The sequence below is a fragment of the Mchenga conophoros genome, linkage group LG3 (assembly GCF_057382185.1).
Source record: "Mchenga conophoros isolate Kocher_MC1m ecotype Shallow Benthic linkage group LG3, M_conophoros_male_GT1.1, whole genome shotgun sequence".
Lineage (NCBI taxonomy): Eukaryota > Metazoa > Chordata > Actinopteri > Cichliformes > Cichlidae > Mchenga > Mchenga conophoros.
Window position 1 is genome coordinate 36902695 of NC_140528.1, and position 22525 is coordinate 36925219.

Sequence of the window (22525 nt, forward strand, 5' to 3'; positions counted from 1 at the left end):
GGGCGGAGGCGATTGATATTATGGAGTTGGAAATATGCTGCACGTGTGACATTATTGATATGTGAATGCTGCTGCCCTCTCAGCATGATGAGCTCCAGCCTTTGTTAGCAGGACAACAGGAAACATGAGACAACTTTCAGAGACAGTAACCAACTGTGGCCACAAGATGGCAGCAGCTGATCTGAGATCCTTTATTGGACAGAAGGACTCTGCTCTGTGACGTCATCAGAGAGACGGCCTTCACTCTGATAGATCTGACGTCATGTCTGCACTGCGATGATGAAAGCTGATAAACACATTGTTATTGATCCATGAAATCACCTCTGTCCTCTCAAGTGTAGCTGTTTACAGAGCTGAAGAAGTCCTTCATCATCAAAACAGACAAACATGTATTTCCTGTATTAAGTGACGTCATCCTCACTCTGACCTCTTACATACATTCTGTTCAGTTTTCCTGCTGTAAGAAATAAACTGTGTGAAAATAGAAATGCAGGGAAACATCCATTAATCACAGCTGAGCCGTTTGTTTCTGACTCACATTCAATGAGGCTTCAGGTGTAAATACCTCAGAAGTGTTTGTGAGTTCAGTAGAAGCAGACCCAGTCGACCATCATGGCCTCCACAGCACTACACAATGCAACAGAAAGGCCTTCATCATCTGCTGAACCACCTCTGAACCACGACGCTCTCCCTGCATCTAAAAGCTGTTAGTCAGGATGAGATGCTGCTGTGATCGCTCACAATTTACCTGTGAGACCTTTGTAAATATTGTCTTTGTTTCTGGAGGAAACACCTTTAGTCTGTTTGTATTTGGAGTGCAGATCTGGGCGTCCATCACTTTAACCTGCACACGTTTAGTTATTGAGTGTAGTTGATGTTTGGCAGCATTTTATAAGTGACAGTTCATGAACGGTGAAGGAACAGAGGACGCCTGACCATCCTACCTGTGTCAGTAAGAAGACTTTCATCACAACTTCACAACTTAACACAACTGAAACCTGAATTCAGTGTTGCATAGTTTACTAACAGTGTGTGCTGACACTGAAGTTAGCAGTTTGTTTCCTAAGAGCTGCTGGGACAAACCACAGTGAGCGGCTACAGAGTTTAGTTAAGGTGGTTCTAACATGTGACCTGTTGAATTATTTACAGGGATTTATTTTTCATTTAAAGCATCATTTGTGAAGTTTTTATGAAGTTTACTTCTTTTTTGTTCTTTGTGTAACGTTTAGATTTTCTTCTCTGGTGTTTTAACTCTTCAGGTTTCCTGTAACAGAGATGTAAACCACCGTTTTCTGATGCTGCTGCACTGGGACATAAACACGGCCACTTTATTAGGCACACCTTGCTGGCTGCAGGTTATAACCCCTGCTGGAAACATCCCCACAGATTTGGATCCTTATTGCCATGACAGCACCACACAGCTGCTCCAGATGCTGCAGGATGCTGGTCAGGGCTCTAACAGTGAAACTTTACTGAAAGTAAGAAACCTGAGAGGAAATAAACTTTGACTTTAGTAAGCTGAGCTCTGAAGCTGTGATGGAGCTCAGTCGGTGTGAAGGCGGCTGCTGTGTAACAAACGTTTGTCTGAGGTGCTGCGACTGATCGTGGTCATGTTTATTTAAAGAAGTCGGTGATGAAGCAGGCTGTGCAGTCCGAGCTCTTCATCAGTTAACAGTCCTCCAGAGCTGCTGCAGGGAGCTGACTGTCCTCCAGGTGGCGCTAAGTGAACAAAGTCCAAAGAAATAAACTTGGACTGTTTTTTGAAGCCTAAATAAAATGTGAATAAACTTTATAGATACATTTGAAACCAGCTACTCTGTGACTTTACACACTCACACAGTAACAGAGCTGATTCCTGATTGGAGCAGCACAGAGTTAGTCTTCTTTTCTGGCTGTGGATTGGTTCGTCAGGATTTCCTCCTTTACAGGTTTAAAAACAATCTCTGTTTCTACATTTTTTGACCTCCTTCTTGTGTCTAAAGGTGAAGCAGCACCAGCCTCCTCTGATCCTCATGTTGTAGCTCTGTGTGTCCAGCAGGGGGCAGAACACCTCCAAACTGTGCCAGCAGCTCTCACTGTGAGCTCAGACGTTTGTGGACACTCAGTTTGTTTGAACATAGTAAATAATCAGAGCTTCTCACACTGTTTATGGGGACACCACCTGCCCGAGGGTGTACTGTGTCAGAGAGGTGGTGTATGGTGCTGGGTGTAGTCTCTCTGCTGCTTCACAGTTTTTACTGAGGAGCTGTGTTCATGTCAGGAAGGTTTCGTCTGATCACTGTGGTGCAGTTTGGTTTACTCTGTTTCTGAGTGTTTGTAGGATCAGTCTCTGCAGGTCACCTGATACCTGGCAGTGAAGTGTTTATGAATCAGCTCCGTCAGATTTAATCCAACAGAATAACATGTAAAACACTCCAGGGCTTTTACTCTGAAACTTTCTCCAGAGCTGTCTGGAGTTTTCTTACATTAAAATATTCTGGGATTACCAGACTGTCCACATCATGTGTCCTACCAAAACTTTCATCCACAAATATACCCTGACATTAAACCCAAATAGATCTGAGAGCGAGTCATTAGTATCAGTACTGTGTGTGTGTGTGTGTGTGTGTGTGTGTGTGTGTGTGTGTGTGTGTGTGTGTGTGTGTGTGTGAGATATATTCAGGTAACTTACTGGGTTACTGCACATGCTCACACCTTTTCAGCACAACAGGTGCAGTTTGGTGTTTTACTGCCTCCTGCTGGAACAATGATGGCAGCTCTCAAGACTTTATTGGTTATTGTCATTTCGTGTTACACAGCCTGAAACGAAATACTGTTCCTCAGCAGCCTCTACAGTGCAATAACCAATATATTTTAAAAAGAATAAACACAGTTTAAAGGGAATAAGTTTAAAAAAGAGCAGCAAAAAAGGCATAAATAGCTTAAAATCTAAGTTCTAAAATAACCTCCAGTTTTTATTAATATTTTATTATTTATCAAATTATTATAAACTAAAAATATTTTTTACGTGATAAACGACTTCAGTGCTTCGTCCATGACCTCCTGAAGGTAAAGGGCCCAAAGAGCCAATCAGCAGCTCTGAAACAGGAAATATGACTCATGGAGAAGTTCACAACAGTTTCAGCTGCCAGTTGTACTCATCACCATGGAGACGGTCTCCATGGTGGAGGCAGAGTGACAGTGTTGTAGATGCTGCATTTTGAAGCCTCAGTGTTTATATTTTTGTTCACAGCCATGTAGACAGAGAGGCAGAGAGAGACAGTGCTGTCACTGAGCTACATGTGTCAGAGCTCAGATGAGGCCCACACATGTGTGTTATCTGTTGTTGCTACACACACTTAAGATATGGAACATGTGAACATGAGACATATGAAGAGACTGAACAGATAAAATGTCCTTTATATCCATCAGTGACTTTTTATTCTTTTAAACTTGTGCTGCTTCTTTTTGACTCGAGTTAGTGTGACACTGATGGAGCTTCTTGCTGCAGTGTGTTTGGGTTTGGCTGATAACACTGGTCATGCATGTTTCCTTCATGCTCTGTGGTAAAAGTGCATCAGTCTGCAGCTCTGTGGCCGCCCTTCTTCTTTTTCTCAGAAACATCCTGATTTCTTTGTTCTCACTGTTTTGCAGCAGAGGTGTTAAAATAAAATAAAAACTGTGAAAAGTTGCTGCTATTTATAAAAAGACACCATTTAATGCTTTTAATAAGCTTAAAAGAACAGAATGAAATGTCTCCATCGCTGTAGTGTAATAATATCACAGCACTGTTGCAGTAATTTTAATGTGTTTATTGTACAGAGACTGATTCAGCTGTGATCTACTCAGCAGTGAGAACTGAAGACGTCCGTTATGGACAAACAACCATCAGAACAAGGAGGCCCAGGTACAGCTGCTCTTTATCTTTGACTGTGGACAGAGACAAGTGTTTCCCTTTTTACATGGTAAAAAGAAGATGACCACTGAAGGTGGAATGGTGAAAATGATGGTCATATATTTGAAACTAACCCAGAGACATAAAAACACCTGATCTCCAGTCTCTAGACGCAGTGAGGCTCCATTAGAAGCTGTTCCGAAATGTGAGGCCTGACGCTCCCACGCTGAAAAATGCGTTCTCCATTCTTAAACAACACAACAGCTGCACCATGTTTTAGTTATAGCAGCAAGTCAAAACTAATCACATGTTAGGGCTCTTGGTTTTGTGCTTGTGGGTGAAAATGTTATTTTCAAGCTTTTCTTCGTCACATTTTAATATTTGCATTCCTGTTGCCATAGTGCCTGAAGGCTCTAACAATTTAAAAAGAAAAGATTTTACCGGAGGAATTCTCACCTTTTACCTTTGGGCCAGTATTCGTAGAACATTCAGTGTTAACCTGTTCATAGGCCCTAGAATGTTGAATTCAGGATCCAGCAGATGTTTGTGAGGTACATTTTGGAAGAGCTGGATAAACATCGTCTAACTTTTCTTTGCTCTCCAGTATCATTGCAGGAAAATGCAGGTTTTATTAAAACTGTGACAATTTAACACTCAATCCCAAAAACAGACTTGACATGTTTCCATGAAGACTGCTTCATAAATCAACAGCTCTGAAAATCCATTAAAAAACAGTAATGTAGAACATGATCGCTCTCACTCTGTGTCTCTAAAAAACCCAGCAAACTGGTGATCACTTCAACAAAATGGGCATAGTTTATGGCTTTATCAGCTGCAACACCATGTGGCACCTGGATCCCCACCCTGCAGGCCCTACGTGTCTGACCTCCAAGCCTTGTTGCCATATGTCCCTCTGAGGTCCTTGTGCAGTAGCAGTAGCTGTACTAGTAGAACAAGAAGTAGTGGCAGTAAGAGTATTAGTATTGTGCAACAACCAGGCTTCAAGAGCAGTCACTCTTCTGGCTTACAAATGGTGAAAACATGTCATGTGCACATGCCACACTCTTAACTGTAAATCAGAAATTTTGAGAGGCGAATTGGAAAAGCAGTTTTAAATTCTGGTTTGGCATAGACCAGAGGCGGAGCCAGACATTTGAAACACCCGGGGCTTAGCCCTAAAGGGTAGTATGCATGTGGGTTTTGTTTTTTTTTGCTTTTTTTGTTTTTTGTTTTTTGTTTTTTTTTTGGGGGGGGGGGGGGGGGGTAGAAATGACTGAAAGATTAATTGGCTCTGTTTTGAGTTTTGTTCAAAAAAGAATGACTTCATATCGGGAAAAATATATATCACATGTGCAGGACACCTTAAACTAGTTTTTTAATTAAGCAGCAAGGCAGAACAAGGTCGGGCCTGCATCAAGACACGAGGACTAAACCTCAATTCAACCAGACCCAGAACTGATCCAGAATTAAAACAGGACTACAACAGTTCAAAACCAGGACTACTGAGGACTTAACCAAGACAGAACCAGAATCAGAACTAGATGATAGTAGCACTAAAAATCATCATAGACCTGCACTACACTTATTTTTTAATTCTACCAAAGTACAATATTTAGATTCAGAAAATTTTATATCTGAGGTTCGACTAGCTGCCCTTTGTCTCCGGTTCTGTTCATAATTTTTATGGACAGGATTTCTAGGCGCAGCCAAGTGGCGGAGGGCTTTCGCTTTGGTGGCCTCAGAATCTCATCTCTGATTTTTGCAGACGATGTGGTTCTGTTGGCTTCATCGGGTGAGGGCCTCCAGCTCGCACTGGAATGCTTTGCAGCCGAGTGTTAAGCAGCGGGAATGAGGATCAGCACCTCCAAATCTGAGGCCATGGTTCTCAGCCGGAAAAGGGTGGAGTGCCCACTCCGGGTCGGGGATGAGTTCCTTCCCCAAGTGGAGGAGTTCAAGTATCTCGGGGTCTTGTTCGCGAGTGATGGGAGAAGGGAGCCAGAGATCGACAGACGGATTGGGGCTGCAGCTGCAGTAATGCGGACGCTGCACCGGTCCGTCGTGGTGAAGAGAGAGCTGAGTGTAAAAGCGAAGCTCTCAATTTACCGGTCGATCTACGTCCCTACCCTCACCTATGGCCACGAGCTGTGGGTAGTGACCGAAAGAACGAGATCGCGGATACAAGCGGCAGAAATGAGCTTCCTCCGAAGGGTGGCTGGCCTCTCCCTTAGAGATAGGGTGAGAAGTTCGGCCATCCGGGAGGGGCTCAGAGTAGAGCAGCTGCTGCTCCACATCGAAAGGAGCCAGCTGAGGTGGTTCGGGCATCTGACAAGGATGCCCCCTGGGCGCCTCCTGGGTGAGGTGTTCCAGGCATGTCCCACCGGGAGGAGGCCCCGGGGCAGACCCAGGACACGCTGGAGAGATTATATCTCTCGGCTGGCCTGGGAATGCTTTGGTATTCCCCCGGATAAGCTGGAGGAGGTGGCTGGGGAGAGGGAGGTCTGGGCCTCTTTGCTTAGGCTGCTGCCCCCGCGACCCGGCCTCGGATAAAGTGGATGAAGATGGATGGATGGAAAATTTTATATAATTATTTAGCCTTGTTGTGCAAACAAGCCTGCATAACTTAATAAATACAGAATTTGAAAAATAGCAAACCTAAAAAGAAACATGAGTACCTGTGATACAGTGATACTTTTGGTAAACAACCATTTGACTAACATGTGTGTCTCACCTGCTCTTGTTCCATCGCTGTTCTGTTCCTCTCTCTCCCTCTCTGTTCCTCTCTCTCCCTCTCTGTTCCTCTCTCTCCCTCTTTGTCCTGACAATCATCAAATAAACAGTTGAAACCAGATATTTATGTACTCTTCAGATAAAAACATTATTTATTTATTTTTTTCTCAAATCTCTTTATTTGGTTTTCCAGTGTTCTTTATCATAAAGGCTACTAAGATTCAAATATAAATGATTGCATATATACAATAGGAAAAAACAAAGTAAAAACAAAACAACAACAACAACAAAAAAAAAGGCAACAACAAACAACGTTGGACAGAGGATGCTATTTATCGAACTACCAATAAGGCTCAGTGAGCATTTATATCTGTACAGTATTGAAGAAATCTATAAAAGGTTGCCAGGTTGAATGGAATTCCTCCAACCTCCCCTTTAGTAGGAGTTTAATTCTTTCCAGCTGCAAGTGTCTCAATACATCTTGTATTAACGCTGATGTGGTAGGAAGCACCTTTTGTTTCCAGTTTAATAGAATCAAACGGCGTGCCAGCAGCGTCACAAAACGTATCACATTATTTTGGGTGGCTGATAGGTCTACAACAACCGGCTTCACTCCAAATAAAGCACAGATTGGGTCTGGCTTAAGTGTTTTTTTTAGAATTTTAGACAAGATATGAAAGACATTATTCCAATATGTTGTTATACAGGGACAAGTCCAAAACATATGCGCCAGTGAAGCAGGTTGCTGTTTACATCTTTTGCAGGACGAGTTTACGTTGGGGAACATTTTTGACAGTTTCAACTTTGATAAATGGAGTCTATGTAGCACTTTAAACTGTAAGAGTCCATGACGAATGCAAACAGAGGAAGAGTGTACATTTTCCTGGGCTTTTTTCCATTGATTGTCTGTAATTCTCGTACCAAGGTCACGCTGCCAGGCCTCTTTCAGATAGTCAAGTGTGACAGTTCCATCCAGTTGTGACAAAGCGTTGTGAATTTTTGTTATTAGTCCTTTCTTGAGTGGATCAAACTGAAATAAGTTATCTAAGGCAGAGTCTGGGGGCCGACCTGGAAAAGATGGAAAAAGCTTCCCTACAAAGCTTCTGATCTGTAAGTATTTGAAAAAGTCATTACTGTGCAAGTCAAATTTTCTTGCAGTTGCCGGAATGTGGGAAAAACCTTGTTGATGAATAAATCCTTTATTGAGTGCAGCCCCTTGTGGTTCCATTGGAGAATTAAATGTTTGAGAGTGATGGTGCGAATGATGCGTTATTCATGAGTGGAGTTAGTATGGAAGCTTCCTTCCACCCGAAATGTTTCCTTATCTGTGTCCAGATTTTAATTGTATGAGAGACTACAGGATTTTTAAAGTCATGTTTAGGGATAGGGAGAGCTGAATAGATCACAGCTTCTAATGAGGAGGGGTAGCAGCTTTCATTCTCCATCGTTGTCCAGTCGGCCCCCTTAGTCCGCAACCAAAACGACATGGAACGAACATTACATGACCAATAATACAGACGGAAGCATGGTAACCCCATCCCTCCCTGACATGTCGGTCTCTGCAGGTAGCTTTTCTTGATTCTTGGATTCTTTCTGTTCCATATGAAATAGGATATTAAGGAGTCTAATTTATTAAAAAAAGGCTTTATTAATCACAATAGGGATACACTGAAATAAAAATAAGAATTTGGGAAGAATATTCATTCTAACAATGTTTATCCTCCCTGCTGGTGAAAGTGGTAGATTAATCCATTTGTCTGTTATTTTTGGTTTCATCATATAGTTTAGAGAGATTGTGTTTAAATAAACCACAATAATCCTGAGTGACATTTATTCCAAGATATTGGAACTGTTTAGAAACCCGGAATGGCAAGGTACTGAAACAACTTGGGTTACCTATTGCTTTAGAGTTGTCATGGTCCTGAGTCTGAGGACTCAGTGTTTTGTGTTTCTTTATGCTTTTGTTCATTCCAAGTGTGTATTCTGTTGTGATTTTGCCATTTGTTAGGTTTTCTGTTCTCTGCCTGCCTGCTCCCACTTCTCTGTGTTCCCTCTGTCTGTCCATGGTGTTATTGTGTCTGCTCATGAGTCTGCCTGTCAAGTTCAGTGTCCTGTCTGGTTCTCTGTGTCTGTTAGTTTCCTGTTTTATTCTGAAAGTTCATATCACATGTCAGTGTGTTCAGTTTTACCTCTCCCCTGTCTCGTTATGCCCATTAGTTCCAGCTGTGTCCCCTCCTGTGTGCCATTTCCTGATTACCTGGTGTGTGTATTTATAGTTGGTGTCTGCTTCTCGTGGCGTCGTCTGTATTTCTCTGTGAACCTCCCGTGTAGTCTGCACTGTTCCATGTTTCTTCGTGTCTCTCTGCTCCTCGCTTCATGTCCTCCATTTTTGCATTAGGTTTCCCAGTTTAGGTTTATGTTCGGCTCTGCCCACACCTTGGTTTTGTGCACTGTAAATAAAACCCACTTGCACCTCCGCCATTGTCTGCTATTGGATCCTCCTTTCTCACCCTCCACACGACTGCCGCCCTAGCCGTGACAGAACGACAAATTAAGAGTGTAATATCTTTATTAAGTTGTTATTTATTAATGCATACATAATAATGTGCTCGGTGACATAAAGGTCCCCTTTCCAGAGTTTGTGTGCTGCGTAGCTTTTTTCTCTTTGTTTTAGTTGTTTTGTTTTTCCATCTTCTATTCACAACCCAGTGTTTAAAATGTTTAAAAGGTTAAATAATATGCTTATTTAATAATGTTCTACAAAGAGGTCAATGTGTTTGGGATCTTATTACATCTCTCAGAAAAGCTGTCAGAGCAAAACTTTTTTTCTTTCATAATAACAGCTTAATGTTAAACCGCTGAGTCCATCTAAAACATGTTTGTGCATCAGGACCAACCTGATACATAGAGTTCTGCTGGAGGATGTTGCTTAGTGGCAAAACATTGGTCTGATTGAGCTTTTTGGTTGTTCAGAACTCACTCAGCCTTTGGAGTTAGTTTTTAGGACATCCTGATAATAATGAACTACATTAGTCCAGCCTAGAAGCAATAATAATATTACTTTAAGATAATAATAACAATAATATTTCAGGTTGTTAGAGATTTACAGTTATCAAACAGTTAGGTGAATAAACAACACTGAGACACTTGGAGACAGTTAACGTGCTGCACGGGTGAGAGCTCAGAGAGAGACTCACTCACACCGAGCTGCAGTAGTTTGTCTTTATTTATAGTAAGCAGGGTGAAACAAGCATAGCAGTTTCCTTTAATTTTGCATACGTGTGTGTGTGTGTGTGTGTGTGTGTGTGTGTGTGTGTGTGTGTGTGTGTGTGTGTGTGTGTGCGTGTGTGTGTGTGTGCGTGTGTGTGTTAATCTCTCGCGGTAAATGTCACAGGGTGAACTTCCTGTTTCTAGAGACAGAGCGAGTAGTACATTTTGTTCTTTTCCTATTAAGAGTAAAATATGAACATATACTTTAATGTATATAAAGTATGTTTGCTTGGTATGTAAACCAAGCAAACAAATCAGGAAGAGGAATCATTGATCAATGACTGCTGAACATAAACCTTATAAAAGCGTTTCTTCCTTAACACAGCTGAATACCTCATGAAGTTCCTCAACAGAGTGCCAAGAGTGTGCAAAGCAGTGATCAAAGCAAAGGTTGACTATTTAAAAAAATATAACATAAACATAACAAACATATTTATTTATAGTTATTTCATTCTTTTTTCTTTACTACAAAATTACACATGTGTTCATTTAGAGTTTTGGTGCCTTCAGTGACAATCTACAAAATAAAGAAGTAAAAATAAAGTAAAAAGAAGTAAAAATGAAAAGCTGTGTCCAAACTGTGTGTATTATGTAGAAACGTCTCCACTAGTTTCACATAAGCATGATCTCACAAAATAATTTTTTAATCCAGCAGACCTGACGTTATTTTGTCCCTCCAAAGCGTAAAACACAACAAAATCATCCTGATTCCTGACAGGATTGTGGCATAATATTACACAGAATCTGACACCTCAGCTCTATAGAAGATGGATGGACTAAGCAAATTTAGTCCATCCATCTTCCTCTGCTTATCCAGGGACTGTCACTAACCAAATTTTTAAGCAGGAGAAAAAATAGCACTTTTAAGGACATGAAAAGCTTTATCGACAAAAACAAGGCACCCTGCCCCTGTAATCTTTTATTTACAATATTGTATTTGGTTAAAATGTTCTGATGGTTCAAATATTTTATATTATTTAGTTGTTGCAAAATAATGTGTGTGCCAGTCTCCAATGAGACATTTACAAGTGTGTAACAATATACTATGTCTATATACACTCAACAAAAATATAAACGCAACACCTTTGTTACTGCTCCCATTCCCCATGGGATGGACGTAGAGACCTAAAATTCATTCCAGATACACAATATAACCATCCCTCCCAAACAGTGGTCACAAATCAGTCCAAATGTGTGGTAGTGGGCACATCTGCTATATTGAGATAATTCGTCCCACCTCACAGGTGTGCCACATCAGGATGCTGATCTGACATCATGAGTAGTGCACAGGTGTACCTCAGACTGCCCACAACAAAAGGCCACCCTGTAGTTTCTGACACTTTGCATGTTTAGCATGAGGCTAAAATTCCCCCTCAGTGGGTCACTGGTGACCTCCTGGATGTTCAGAGGTTCATTAAATCCAACATGACTAAAAACTCAAATGTCAAAGGAAATAAACAAAATATTTAAAGTCAATCATTCTGATCGTAATTGTACTTTGACCTTTAACCTCTCTGCTCTGTGTTGTTTCTTCTTTCAGACCCAAAGATCATCAGAGCTGAGTCTGGACAGGACGTCACTCTGACATGTCGAGCTCCAAACAACACAGTTACAGTTTTAAACTGGACAAGATCTGACCTGAAGCCAGAATATGTGCTTTTGTACCAGCATGGTTCCTCTGATTCAACACACCAGCATCCATCTTTTAAGAACCGGGTGGATCTGCAGGACAGACAGATGAAGGATGGAGACGTGTCTTTGATTCTGAAGAACGTGACGATTAATGACACTGGAACATACATGTGTCATGTGTTCATGAATGAAACAAGGTCATGGATGAACATCAGCTTCGTATACCTGGTTGTTCCTCCAGGTGAGTGAGTAGAGCTGAGTGTGTGTGATCAGAGGTGAAGCTGCTTCCTGGTTGTTGATGTTTGTTTGTTGTATGGATGAGCTGGTGGATGTCAGAGGTAGACAGATGTTTCTCCAGCTGTTGTCTTTGTGGCTGGAGTCCAGCATCCACCCACACTCAGTTGGCCTCCATCAGTTTTCTTTAGCACAGATGTGTCCTGCTCACTCTGGAGTCAGTGTTATCATCCTCATCTGTGACAATGTGAGACTCCAGCTGAGCTAGTTTGTTATTTATTAATTCACTGACTTCTATTATGTCCTGATAGTTTAACCTCAGAGTTTAATCCATGTGTAGCTGAGCAGACTCCCTGCATGTTGTTGCTGTTACAGAGAGAGGACGGCTGCTGTCACTCTGCAGGTTTAGATCAAATCAAACTAAGCTGGCAGTTTATCTGAACACAGGCAGTGCTTATTGTAAAGTATCTTTACTGCAGCTGTGTTAAAAACATGGCTGCCCTCTCGCTGTAATGAGACCAGCTGAGCAGAGTTACTGATCTGGAAGCAGTTTCCAAACTCCTGAGACTGATCACAGTGTGGCTTTGAACCTCTCATGCTGAAATCATCAGTATCTCTGTGACCAGCTGTGATAAACTGCTGATAAATTAATGAATTAATCTTTGCCAGAGCAAATACATAACAGCCATATTTGTCACGGTCCGGCTGGCAGACCGTGGGGAAAGGAGGACCCAGGCGCGGCGCTCTGTGTGTAGACAGTGCGTTTATTTACAGTGTGGTAAATATCGATGCACAATTAATCCCCGTGCTCCCCAAGGCTACCGTGTGTGTCCATTGGCGTCCGTGTTCGTGCTCCCCGCTGTCGTGACTCTGCACACCCTGTGCGTGCTGTTCTTCCTCTCCACGTTCCTCCTGTAGGAAAACAATAGAGGCAGCCGTTAAACACTGACCCCGCGGGGACACTCACTCACTCACTCACTCACTCACTCACTCACTCACTCACTCTGACTTGGGAGTCTCACGCAGTAATCCCACATCTGTGGGAGCTCCAAGACTCTCCTAAGTAGCTCCCCCAGCGAGCCCTGATCAGCAGCAGGTGTGTGGCTTCGGGTGTGGCCAGTCCCCTAGCAGGGCCACACCCACCAGGCCTGAAGGTGCCTGTAAACAAGAGTTCAGACACACACACACACACACACACACACACACACACACACACACACTCATATCTACAAACATGGACAAGAGGGGCAGCAACACCAAAAATACATGTAATATAACAGGTCCATAACTGCTCAGGGATCCTGGGTCGCTCAGACATAGGACCCTGACAATAATACAGTTTGTCTGTGTAAGAACTGTAAAAAACTATTGTAAGGAGCTGGACTTCTTCAAGTTTGTTTAAAACGTTTAATCCAGTCAAATAATAAAGAACAGCTGGATCAGTTTTAGTCATGTTTAGTCAGAACATCTGTTTCCTTTTAAGAAGCTCGAAAAATCCACCAGTATTTTCTCACTTTATACATATTGTGAATAGTTTGTATTACTCTGTTGTCCTGAACTAGAAGAGGAAACGGATTCTGTTCTGTTCTTCACTCATCACCTACCTGACAGCTGACACCTCACACCTGTTTCTCACCTGCAGGTCAGACAGGAGGAGACACAGAGGATGGAGGGAAGAAGGACGGAGGGAAGGAGGATGGAGGGAAGGAGACTGGAGGGAAGGAGGCTGGAGAGAAGGAGGCTGGAGAGAAGGAGGACGGAGGGAAGGAGGATGGATCTGCTCGAGTGATAGTTGGTCTGTCAGTTTCTGCTGTGCTTCTTGTTGTTGTTGCTCTTCTTATTAATCTGATCTGCAGAAAATATGAGAGGGGTTTTAGCACAAGAAAACAAAACCAGAGAAAAAAACGTAAAAAAATAATTGAAAGGGCTGCAAAGTATTCAAAGCTGAATAAAGCTGAGCCTGATGTTGCATGAAGTCACTGTTACCCAGCATGATGAAAAACAGATGATCAAGGACAGAAAGAAACTGATGATGCCTCGTGTGACTTTTCCTGCCTCGTGTGACTCTTCCCGCCTCATGTGACTTTTCCTGCCTCATGTGACTTTTCCTGCCTCATGTGACTTTTCCTGCCTCGTGTGACTTTTCCTGCCTCGTGTGACTTTTCCTCCTTAAGCCCAGCCCACTGGGAGACAGCTTGTACTTTGTTCTCCGTGGTTTGTAAATCCATCGTATCAAATTTGACAGAGTTTACAAACTGTTATAGACTCAGTTTGGGCTGAAACTTGGTGACTTTTCCTAAAATGACCCAAAATACACGACAATGAATGGATTGAAATATTTTCTGCTGTTGTACAGATGATGCAGACGTTCGTACACTGACAGTGTTTCGGGACAAGTTTGACTCGTGTCTGTTCAGATGGATTTTCAGATCCACCAGTTTGGCTAAAATTAAGGAACATTGTGATTTTAGGGAAAGTTGACACTGTGAAAACATTTTCATACAAACTCACAAACATGATGTACACACGCATGTTTGTGTATCTGTAATGAGACAGAACTGGGTCTCATATGGCTCACACGAGACCCAGTTCATGGCTGAAGCCTTTATGGGTGACATGATGTCATACATGTCCTGAAGTGGATTCTGGATTTCTGACGTCCTTAATCACTACAGCAGTGAGGTCAGTGTGACGAACTGATGCTCTGTTCTCTGGCCTGACAAAGCTTTAACTCCAAACATCTCTCCACTGTTAGAGGATCAGTTTTTTATGGCCTGACAGTGTGAAGCCTCCACCTACATCACCGAACTGCTCCGCCTTGCTCCACTTCTGCACTCTTGAGTCTGTGACCTTCTTTAAACAGCTTGTTTTTGTGTTTGTGGTGTTTTGCTCGGCTGTGCCCTTTTTAACACTGTTGTGTTTAACTTTGTTTTTTTTATATCTCTGGAAATAAAAGTTTGGTTTGTAAAGACAAAGAAAATGAGTGAAATCTCTCTCTGAGGATCCTCAGCGTCACTGTGACACGTGCCTGTATGTGCACATCTTTACTTTTAATAAGATGTTTCAACATGCAGACGTGAATCTAACACAGTAACAGCTGCCTTTGTTTCAGATCCAGCTCATTCCAGTTCACTGACAAAGTTTTGGTGCTGCGATAACGACTCTGAGCCGATGAAGCTCTGATGACTCTGATAACATCTCCCTCCCAGTAATAACCTCCCAGCAGCAACTATGACAGACACGTCTCCTGACAGTGACACTCTTACAGATACACATTCAAGACTCAAGAGCTTTATTGTCAGTACAGCAGTAGACACAGTATACAGCTTACCACATGGTGCATTTATAAGTATGCAAAAGATATCTCTCTCCAAGAGATGTAAAACTCAAAATTACAAATACATAACATACTAAACTTTGTGATGCGGCTGCTGCTGCTCCACATGTTAGTAAATCTGACCCTAAATCTTCCTGCTTCTCTTAGAGCACACAGGTAACGGCTGCCCTGAGCATGAAGGTGTGTCTGCAACATGATGAAGCTCGTCTAGAGCAATGATTACAATCTGCTCCGGGGCAGCTGGAGAGTCCTGTTTGCTGTTTGCCTCCTTTAGAAAATAGAATAAGAGCCAGAAACTTCTTCTCAACACAAAATAGTCTTTGAATGTGTTTTATCTTATTTTCTAGGGTCCATTAGAGTGACCGTGGATACAAAGTGATGTTAGTGGAGAATTAAAGGTTTTAGTAAAAAGTGTGAAGGTTGACAGTTTGATTACAGCTGCTCAAACTGATTTCCTGTTCTTTGTATGTTTGTCACACTTATTAAATGTTTCAGATCAGGATGATGTAGCTTTGGATTTGTTCCCTTAATAACAAACATCTTCATTTACAAACTTCAGTTTGTGTTTTCTTTGTTTAATATTTTAATGTGTTTGATCTGAAACATTTAAGTGTGACAAACATACAGAAACCGGGAAACCAGGAAGGAAACAAACTCTGTTTCACTCTGTTTGTTTCCATCTTATGTTCTTATATGTTGTTTGTTTGAAACTTGTGATCAGTATTTTAAAGTTTTTAAACTGAACTCAGACACAAACTACAAACTGGTCAGACATTGAAATGAATTGTTGCTCTGAGTATCTGAACCTGCTGTTGTGTTGCTTTTGTGTGCTGCTGTCACTGATGGCTGCTGCTGTGACAACAGACACACAAACAGTTTGATGTCATCAGAAATCCCTCTGCATACACTGAGAGAAAAGCTGCTTTACTTTCACACTCCAACACTGTTATTATGTCCTGCAGTCTGAGTGTAAAACAACACTGCCCCCGTGAGGTCAAACTGGAGCATTGCACATGATAATTCACATCCAGCAAACGTCTTGGACCTTCACACACATCTGACCCTGATTTAGTGGAGACTTTAGAAATTTCAGTGTTTCTAAAGTCTACCTCCTTTTTTGTGATAGTTTTTAATGAATTGGGACACAGCTGGGACACGTTGGTTATTGATTTCACTGTTTAAAGCTTTAAACAGATTAGAGAGACAGTCCAGGCAGATGGGATCACGTGGTGAGTGAAATAAATACAGAGGTGGTCACCTCTGTATTTAATCATTAGTTATTATTCATCTCTGGCTCTCTTCCACATCTTGTCTTGTCTCCTCCCTTTTCCTGGTTCTGCAAACAAACAAAGGTCAATCAAATGGATGATCCACTTGGTAAAGGCTAAAGAACCAATCAGGACAGGCAAAAATAAAAAGAACTAATTTCATCATTGGATGAGATGATCCAGTGCTAACTATATGCTTTATCAACAAGGAAAAAGGGTTTCTGTCTGCCTTTTAAGCCTAATCTTAAAAGTAGAGATAGTGTCTGTCTCCTGAATCCAAACTGGAAGCTGGTTCCACAGAAGAGGGGCCTGAAAACTGAAGGCTCTGCCTCCCATTCTACTTTAAATACTCTAGGAACAACAAGTAGGCCTGCAGAGTGAGAGCGAAGTGCTCTAATAGGGTGATATGGTACTACAAGGTCATTAAGATAAGATGGGGCCTGATTATTTAAGACCTTGTATGTGAGGAGCAGGATTTTGAATTCTGGATTTAACAGGAAGCCAATGAAGGGAAGCCAGTGTCAGACCAACAGAATAGACCCAGCAGAAGAAGCTACTTCCATTTAGGAGTTTTCAAGGCCTCTGAGGATTTCCTCCAGTTTTTATCCATCTATTGGTATCAAGACTGCATCTGTGAGATTTTCTGCCACAGAGGGAATTTTCCACGACTGCTACAGCTGCCAAACGTCTTGATGCATGCTCAATCATCCAGGTAAGTAAATCTCCAAAAGTTGATTCTGTTCATCTGGACGCAGCGTTTTGTGGGAGAAACGTTTCGTCACTCATCCAGGTGACTTCTTCAGTCTCAGCTGACTGCAGGTTTCCTCAATCTTATAAACAGAACATTTGCATAATGACTGAAAGCAGCCCACTGAAGGAAGAATGGGCTGGGAGGTCAGAGATCAGTGGGCTTTGGTCAGTGGTTGTTGATCATGAACTGACAGATCTGTATCCTGTGTGTGCACCCACTGTGGGCCTTTCCTGTGCTTAGTGTCAGCCTGAGCTCCATGCAGGCCTCAAAGGCCAAGCAATTCAAAAGCTTCACCAAAACAAGGCACCACTCAAATAGCTGGACCCAGGCTCGCCGCCCTTATGGAGGAAAACATAGAAGATGATCTCTGTGAGTTATTTTTACTGTCATATTATAAAATGTGATGTTCTAGCATCATGTTATTCTTCTTAAGCCTTTGAAAAGCTTCCTCTGTGTCCATTAAACTGATGACTTTAGTGCTGCTGTCTACTTGTTACATTTAGTACTGTTTAATTTTCAACCTAGGAAGATCTGTAAGAAGGACTCACAATATAACATAATACTGTAAGATTACTTACAGGTAAAATACTCAGATTGCACTTAGATAAAAGTATGTAATCACAGACTCGCCCAGCCCGACTGCCTTGAAGCTCAGGTGTCTTCACTGCCTCCTCTGATAAGAGCTGGAGACCTGAGTAGGTTCGTCACCCATCAGCAGCAGATCACCTCTCGATCGGGCACGTTTTCATCTGGGAGGCTTTTAGAGCTCACTGCCCTCGGCGTCGCTGCTGGAACAACCAAGTTTTGCTATTGAATCTTTGACCTGCTGATCTCACAGAGGCAGGAGACCCAGAACATCCATGCCAGCTTCAGTTTATGCTCTGTCCTGTCATCCAATCAGATTTGCATGTAATACACTGATATTCAGCCCCAGCCTGGTGTTCTCTCCATCTCTGACCTTTCACACAATTTAAACTAACAAACTTTCTCTTTAAAACTGTTTGTCAATCACAATTTACTCGATTTATTATTATTCTATCACATATTTATATCAGTCATAATGAACTCAGTATGATCTGAGCTGTAAACCTGTATTGATCATCACAAACCTTTATAGCACTTCAGAGCAGCTCCTTCAGTGGCTGCAGCACCCACGATGTGGGACGGAGAGATTTCCTCCCCTCTGCTGTCAGACTCCACCACAAAGACTTTGCAGCTGATCAAACACACACATGTGCAATAGGACTAAGTGTAACACTCTTTTTCTGACAACGTTGTATTTGTACTCAGTTGTATATAGCATGTGTATTCTATTTTTATCCTATCATTCTATTCTATTCTATTGGGTACAGTTGTGTACAGTTTCTTATTCTATTCCAGTGTTCTCTCATGTTTGCTGTGTAACTGCACTGTCCACTTCCTGCTGTAACAAAACAAATTTCCCACATGTGGGACTAATAAAGATGCTCTTATCGTTACTGTATAACCACAGGTTCACTTCACATTTGGTAGAATATAAAAGGACAAAGCTGGACAATTGTCATCACATTTCTCATTAGTTGCTGTTAGCACAGGCACACAAAGAAAGCAGAGCTTTAGCTTTAGCTCCCTACATCACTTTTAAGCCTGGATGTTGAGGCTTTTGCTTCCTCTCAGCTGTGATGACATCTCTGTCTGCTCCATCTCACCCAACATCATCCATCTGACCTGATGCTACCTGACAAACTAAAGATAAAATATTAAATTCATTTTGCATCACTTACATTTAAAATACATTTAAGGTGGATTTCTTAAAAGGGAAGGGACTGACCTGACTGTTGTGTCGAGACAGGTGTGAAGGGAGTTAAATCCAGTCTTATACTACGGACGTGTTTGGTTTTGGTCTGTAATACGTTGAGTTTATTATCTATAAGTTAACATAGCAAATCCTCCATCCAGAGGCTAAAGTGATATCAGAGCTAGACTACTTTAAGTGAAAACAGATGATCGTCTGAGCCTTAAATGAAATAAGGTTAAAAAGAAATGCTGCTATCGACAGTGTGAGGCAGTGAGCTCTGTTATACCATATTTTTTAATTTTCTTTATTATTATTATATTATAGTATTATTACCTTCCTGTTACTTCATAATAGAATGATAGTTAATGGTAAAAGTCTTGAATAGTTTTGAATTTATTTTTCCATGATCACATTTCATTCAATCACTCGTGGACTTGTGTGAATGTTACATGTATTATTTTCACCCGTGGATTTACAGACACTGTGTGAACAGTTTTCATTTTATCCAAAGTTTTACTTGATGTCCAACTGATAAAATCACTGACAGACAACAGAAGCAGGAGCTCAGAGAGAAATTCAATTCAACTTTATTCATAAAGAGACAAATCACAACATTTGGTTTTATTTTACAGAAACTTCAAACTAAACCAAATTCAGGACGTGTATTAAACCTGCAGCTGATCCCTGTCTGCTGTTCACTCCCTTTGATTTCTGTTACCAGCATCATCTCATGTTCCCCAGGTTCACTGACAACGCTGAAACCACCAGCGGGAGACTAAGAGTGCTGATTTAAAAAGATTCAGACATTTTATTTTGCTGCAGCTCAACATGAGGCTGGATCCTGATTCTTTGTTGTTTTTGTTTTCTCTACATCAAGAAAACAGCAGCAACAAGAAGCACAGCAGGAACTGACAGGCTGACCTTCAGTCCAACAGATCCTCCTGTGTGACCTGCAGGTGAGAAACAGCTGTGAGGTGTCAGGTAGGTGATGATGAAGAACAGAACAGAATCCATTTGCTCTTCAAACTGCTGTCAGACATTATCTGCTGCACTCTGATCACATCACTCAGACCAGCTGCTTTCTACAAAGTCTCATCAGCAACATCTTTACAAACCAACATCAGATTGTGTGTTTTGTGGTCTAAAGTTTTGTGCCTCTGGTTTCTCATTGGCTCACACTCTTGCAGAGCCGTAACACGCACATGAATGAGAGGTGGTGAGTGTAGTTCCTGTTAACAGGGTATTGCAGACCATCCCGCTAATTGCTGAATTTACTTTTGTCTGTCATATTTATGATGAAAAACAAATGTAATCAAATTAGATATTGATATTTTCATATGGGAATTGATCCTGCAACATGAAACGCTGGGATTGGAAGTTCAGCATCGCTCCGCACATCATACCTGTGAGATGACAGACAGCAGTGTGGAGGAGAGTGCGACACAAAAACACAGAAATATGACTGACAGCTGCAAACGAAGCAGCATCTGCTGCAGGTGAAAGATATTGGGACTAGCAGAGCAGAGTGGCTTCACTGTAAAACAAAATTAGCAGTGAGTGTGAAAAGTTTCTGTGTGTGGAGTTCAACACCGTCCACTCAGAAGCTGCATCACTGGATGGTAGATTTAAAAAGCTTGCATTCAGTGACAACAGAGCTGTTGATGAGGCACTTCAGAGAATAACTGCAGCAGCAAAGTGCACTCCCACCCAGCTCCACCATTACAGGGCCAAGTGAAGGAGGAGCCACAGACGTCTGCTGTGTGGAGCCTCTTTGATGAAAGAGCTACAGGAGATGCTGCAAAGAGAAATACTACAGCTGATGTTATGATGGAGATGAAATGTTATCTTGAGGAGCCCCTCATCCAACAAGGAGAAGGCCCACAGAGCTGGTGGGAGGCCAAGGCCACAGTCTTTCCCTACCTGTTGAAGGTGATGGAGGGGAGACTGTGCATTGTGGCAACATCTGTTCCTTTGGAGGGTCTTCTCAAAAACTGGGCAGATATTAAGGAGAAACCACATCAGCCCATCCAAGCTGAGGCAGCTGGTTTTTCTGAATGTCGACCTGCACTGAGGACAAACTGTTTGGCTGCTGAGTTTGGTTCTGTTCTGTGGATTTGTTTACAGTGGGGCTTTTTGTGCTGAATTAAACTTAAAGGTTTGATTAAAATATTAAACAACAGTAAGAATGCCTGCTTTTGTAACAGAACAAAAACACAAAATTAGGCAATTATAAGGCTTTTCATAAAAACACTACATGCAAAAGGGTTTGTCAGCACACAAAGCATTCACATTTGCCAAGTAAAGCTAAAGTATGAGGCTACAGAGGATAATAACTTAAGAGACATTTGGGAGCCACGAGACGTGCAAGATAATCCAGAGCTTAGATCTAAATAAGGAAGTCTTAACTCAGTAATGGAGAATATCCTCACACATTAAGAAGCACCGAGGGAGGGAAGTCCTTCATTACTCTGTCAGTCAGGTAGGTGATCAGTGAAGAACAGCACAGAATCTATGTACCTGCATGTTCAGCTCAATTTGTGGATGCAATAAGAAGTAAAGTGAGAGTGATCAGCTTACCAGTGACTGTGATATTAACCAGGTTACTGATGGCACCATTACTGGACTCACACCAGTAAACTCCAGTGTCGTGAGGCACCAGCGCACTGATGGAACATGATTGATCACGTTGCTGTTGTCCCCGCCCATCTCCACACTCAGCCCTCTGCAGTTTGCTGGTGTTTCTCCTCACAGTCCAATCAGAAAAGCTTTGGTCCTCCTCACAGATTACAGTCACAACATCTCCCTCAGAGACATCAGAGCTGTGAGGAAGAGGAGAGGTTAGATCAGGGCAAGGCTGGACTGGCACAAAAAGTCGGGATGAAGATTGAAAATGTGACGTCATTCAGGGGTAAAACCGCAAAGGATTCTGGGAACTTGTGGCAAGAGGTACTAGCGCACGCAGGCTTTCAATTGAACTGAGTTACACAGCGATAAAAAGAAACACAAAAATGGCAAGAAGCTGTTGTATTATTAACTGCAACAGCCGGTCGCATGACAGCCACGGGAAGCCGACGGGTAAAGAGATCTTTTTTTTTATCGGATTACATAATGGAAGAGAATTTTTTTAAGCCATGTTTCCGAAGTAAGAGCCGACGGATGGTCTGGATATACCAAATATAACGTCCCAGAACACTCCAGCTCACAGGTTAGTCTGCTCCAAGCATTCCCACAAAGGTCAGAGTTTTGTTGTAGTTAATGCGTCATTTTTCTTAACATAATTGGTGATATAGGTTACAAGCAAGTCTGGCGCTGAACAGAAATTGTTGCGCTATTCTCCTTTGTCTATTGTGCATAAATAGTGAATTGTCCTGACACAATATTGTGTTTCGCTTCTGTTATTATGGTACATTGACAAAAACATATACTTTTATTCACAGGGTAAAACAGGTGTTTTGTATCACTAATTGTCCAGTACGATTACAGCATACAGTATTATTGTCACTGCTACATTTCTGTAACGCGTACCAGAAATTATTTCCACTACTAATTAATTACCGCTGAGCTCAAAGGTTATATTAATAAACGGTTAACGAATGTGTATTTATGACGACGATTTGTGAGACTGGTAAACTTACCTTTGTTCGTACGATGGTCT

The 22525-nt window shown here is 41.9% G+C and overlaps 1 protein-coding gene across 1 annotated transcript in view; it reads left to right on the top strand.

Annotated features, from left to right (window-relative positions):
- LOC146578470 (cell adhesion molecule CEACAM5-like) overlaps positions 1–22525 on the top strand; it is a 146376-nt gene that overhangs the window by 21408 nt on the left and 102443 nt on the right. The window contains exon 4 of the mRNA XM_085267815.1: positions 11412–11744. Coding sequence (XP_085123941.1) covers positions 11412–11744 — 333 coding nt within the window. The remainder of the gene's footprint in view (positions 1–11411; positions 11745–22525) is intronic.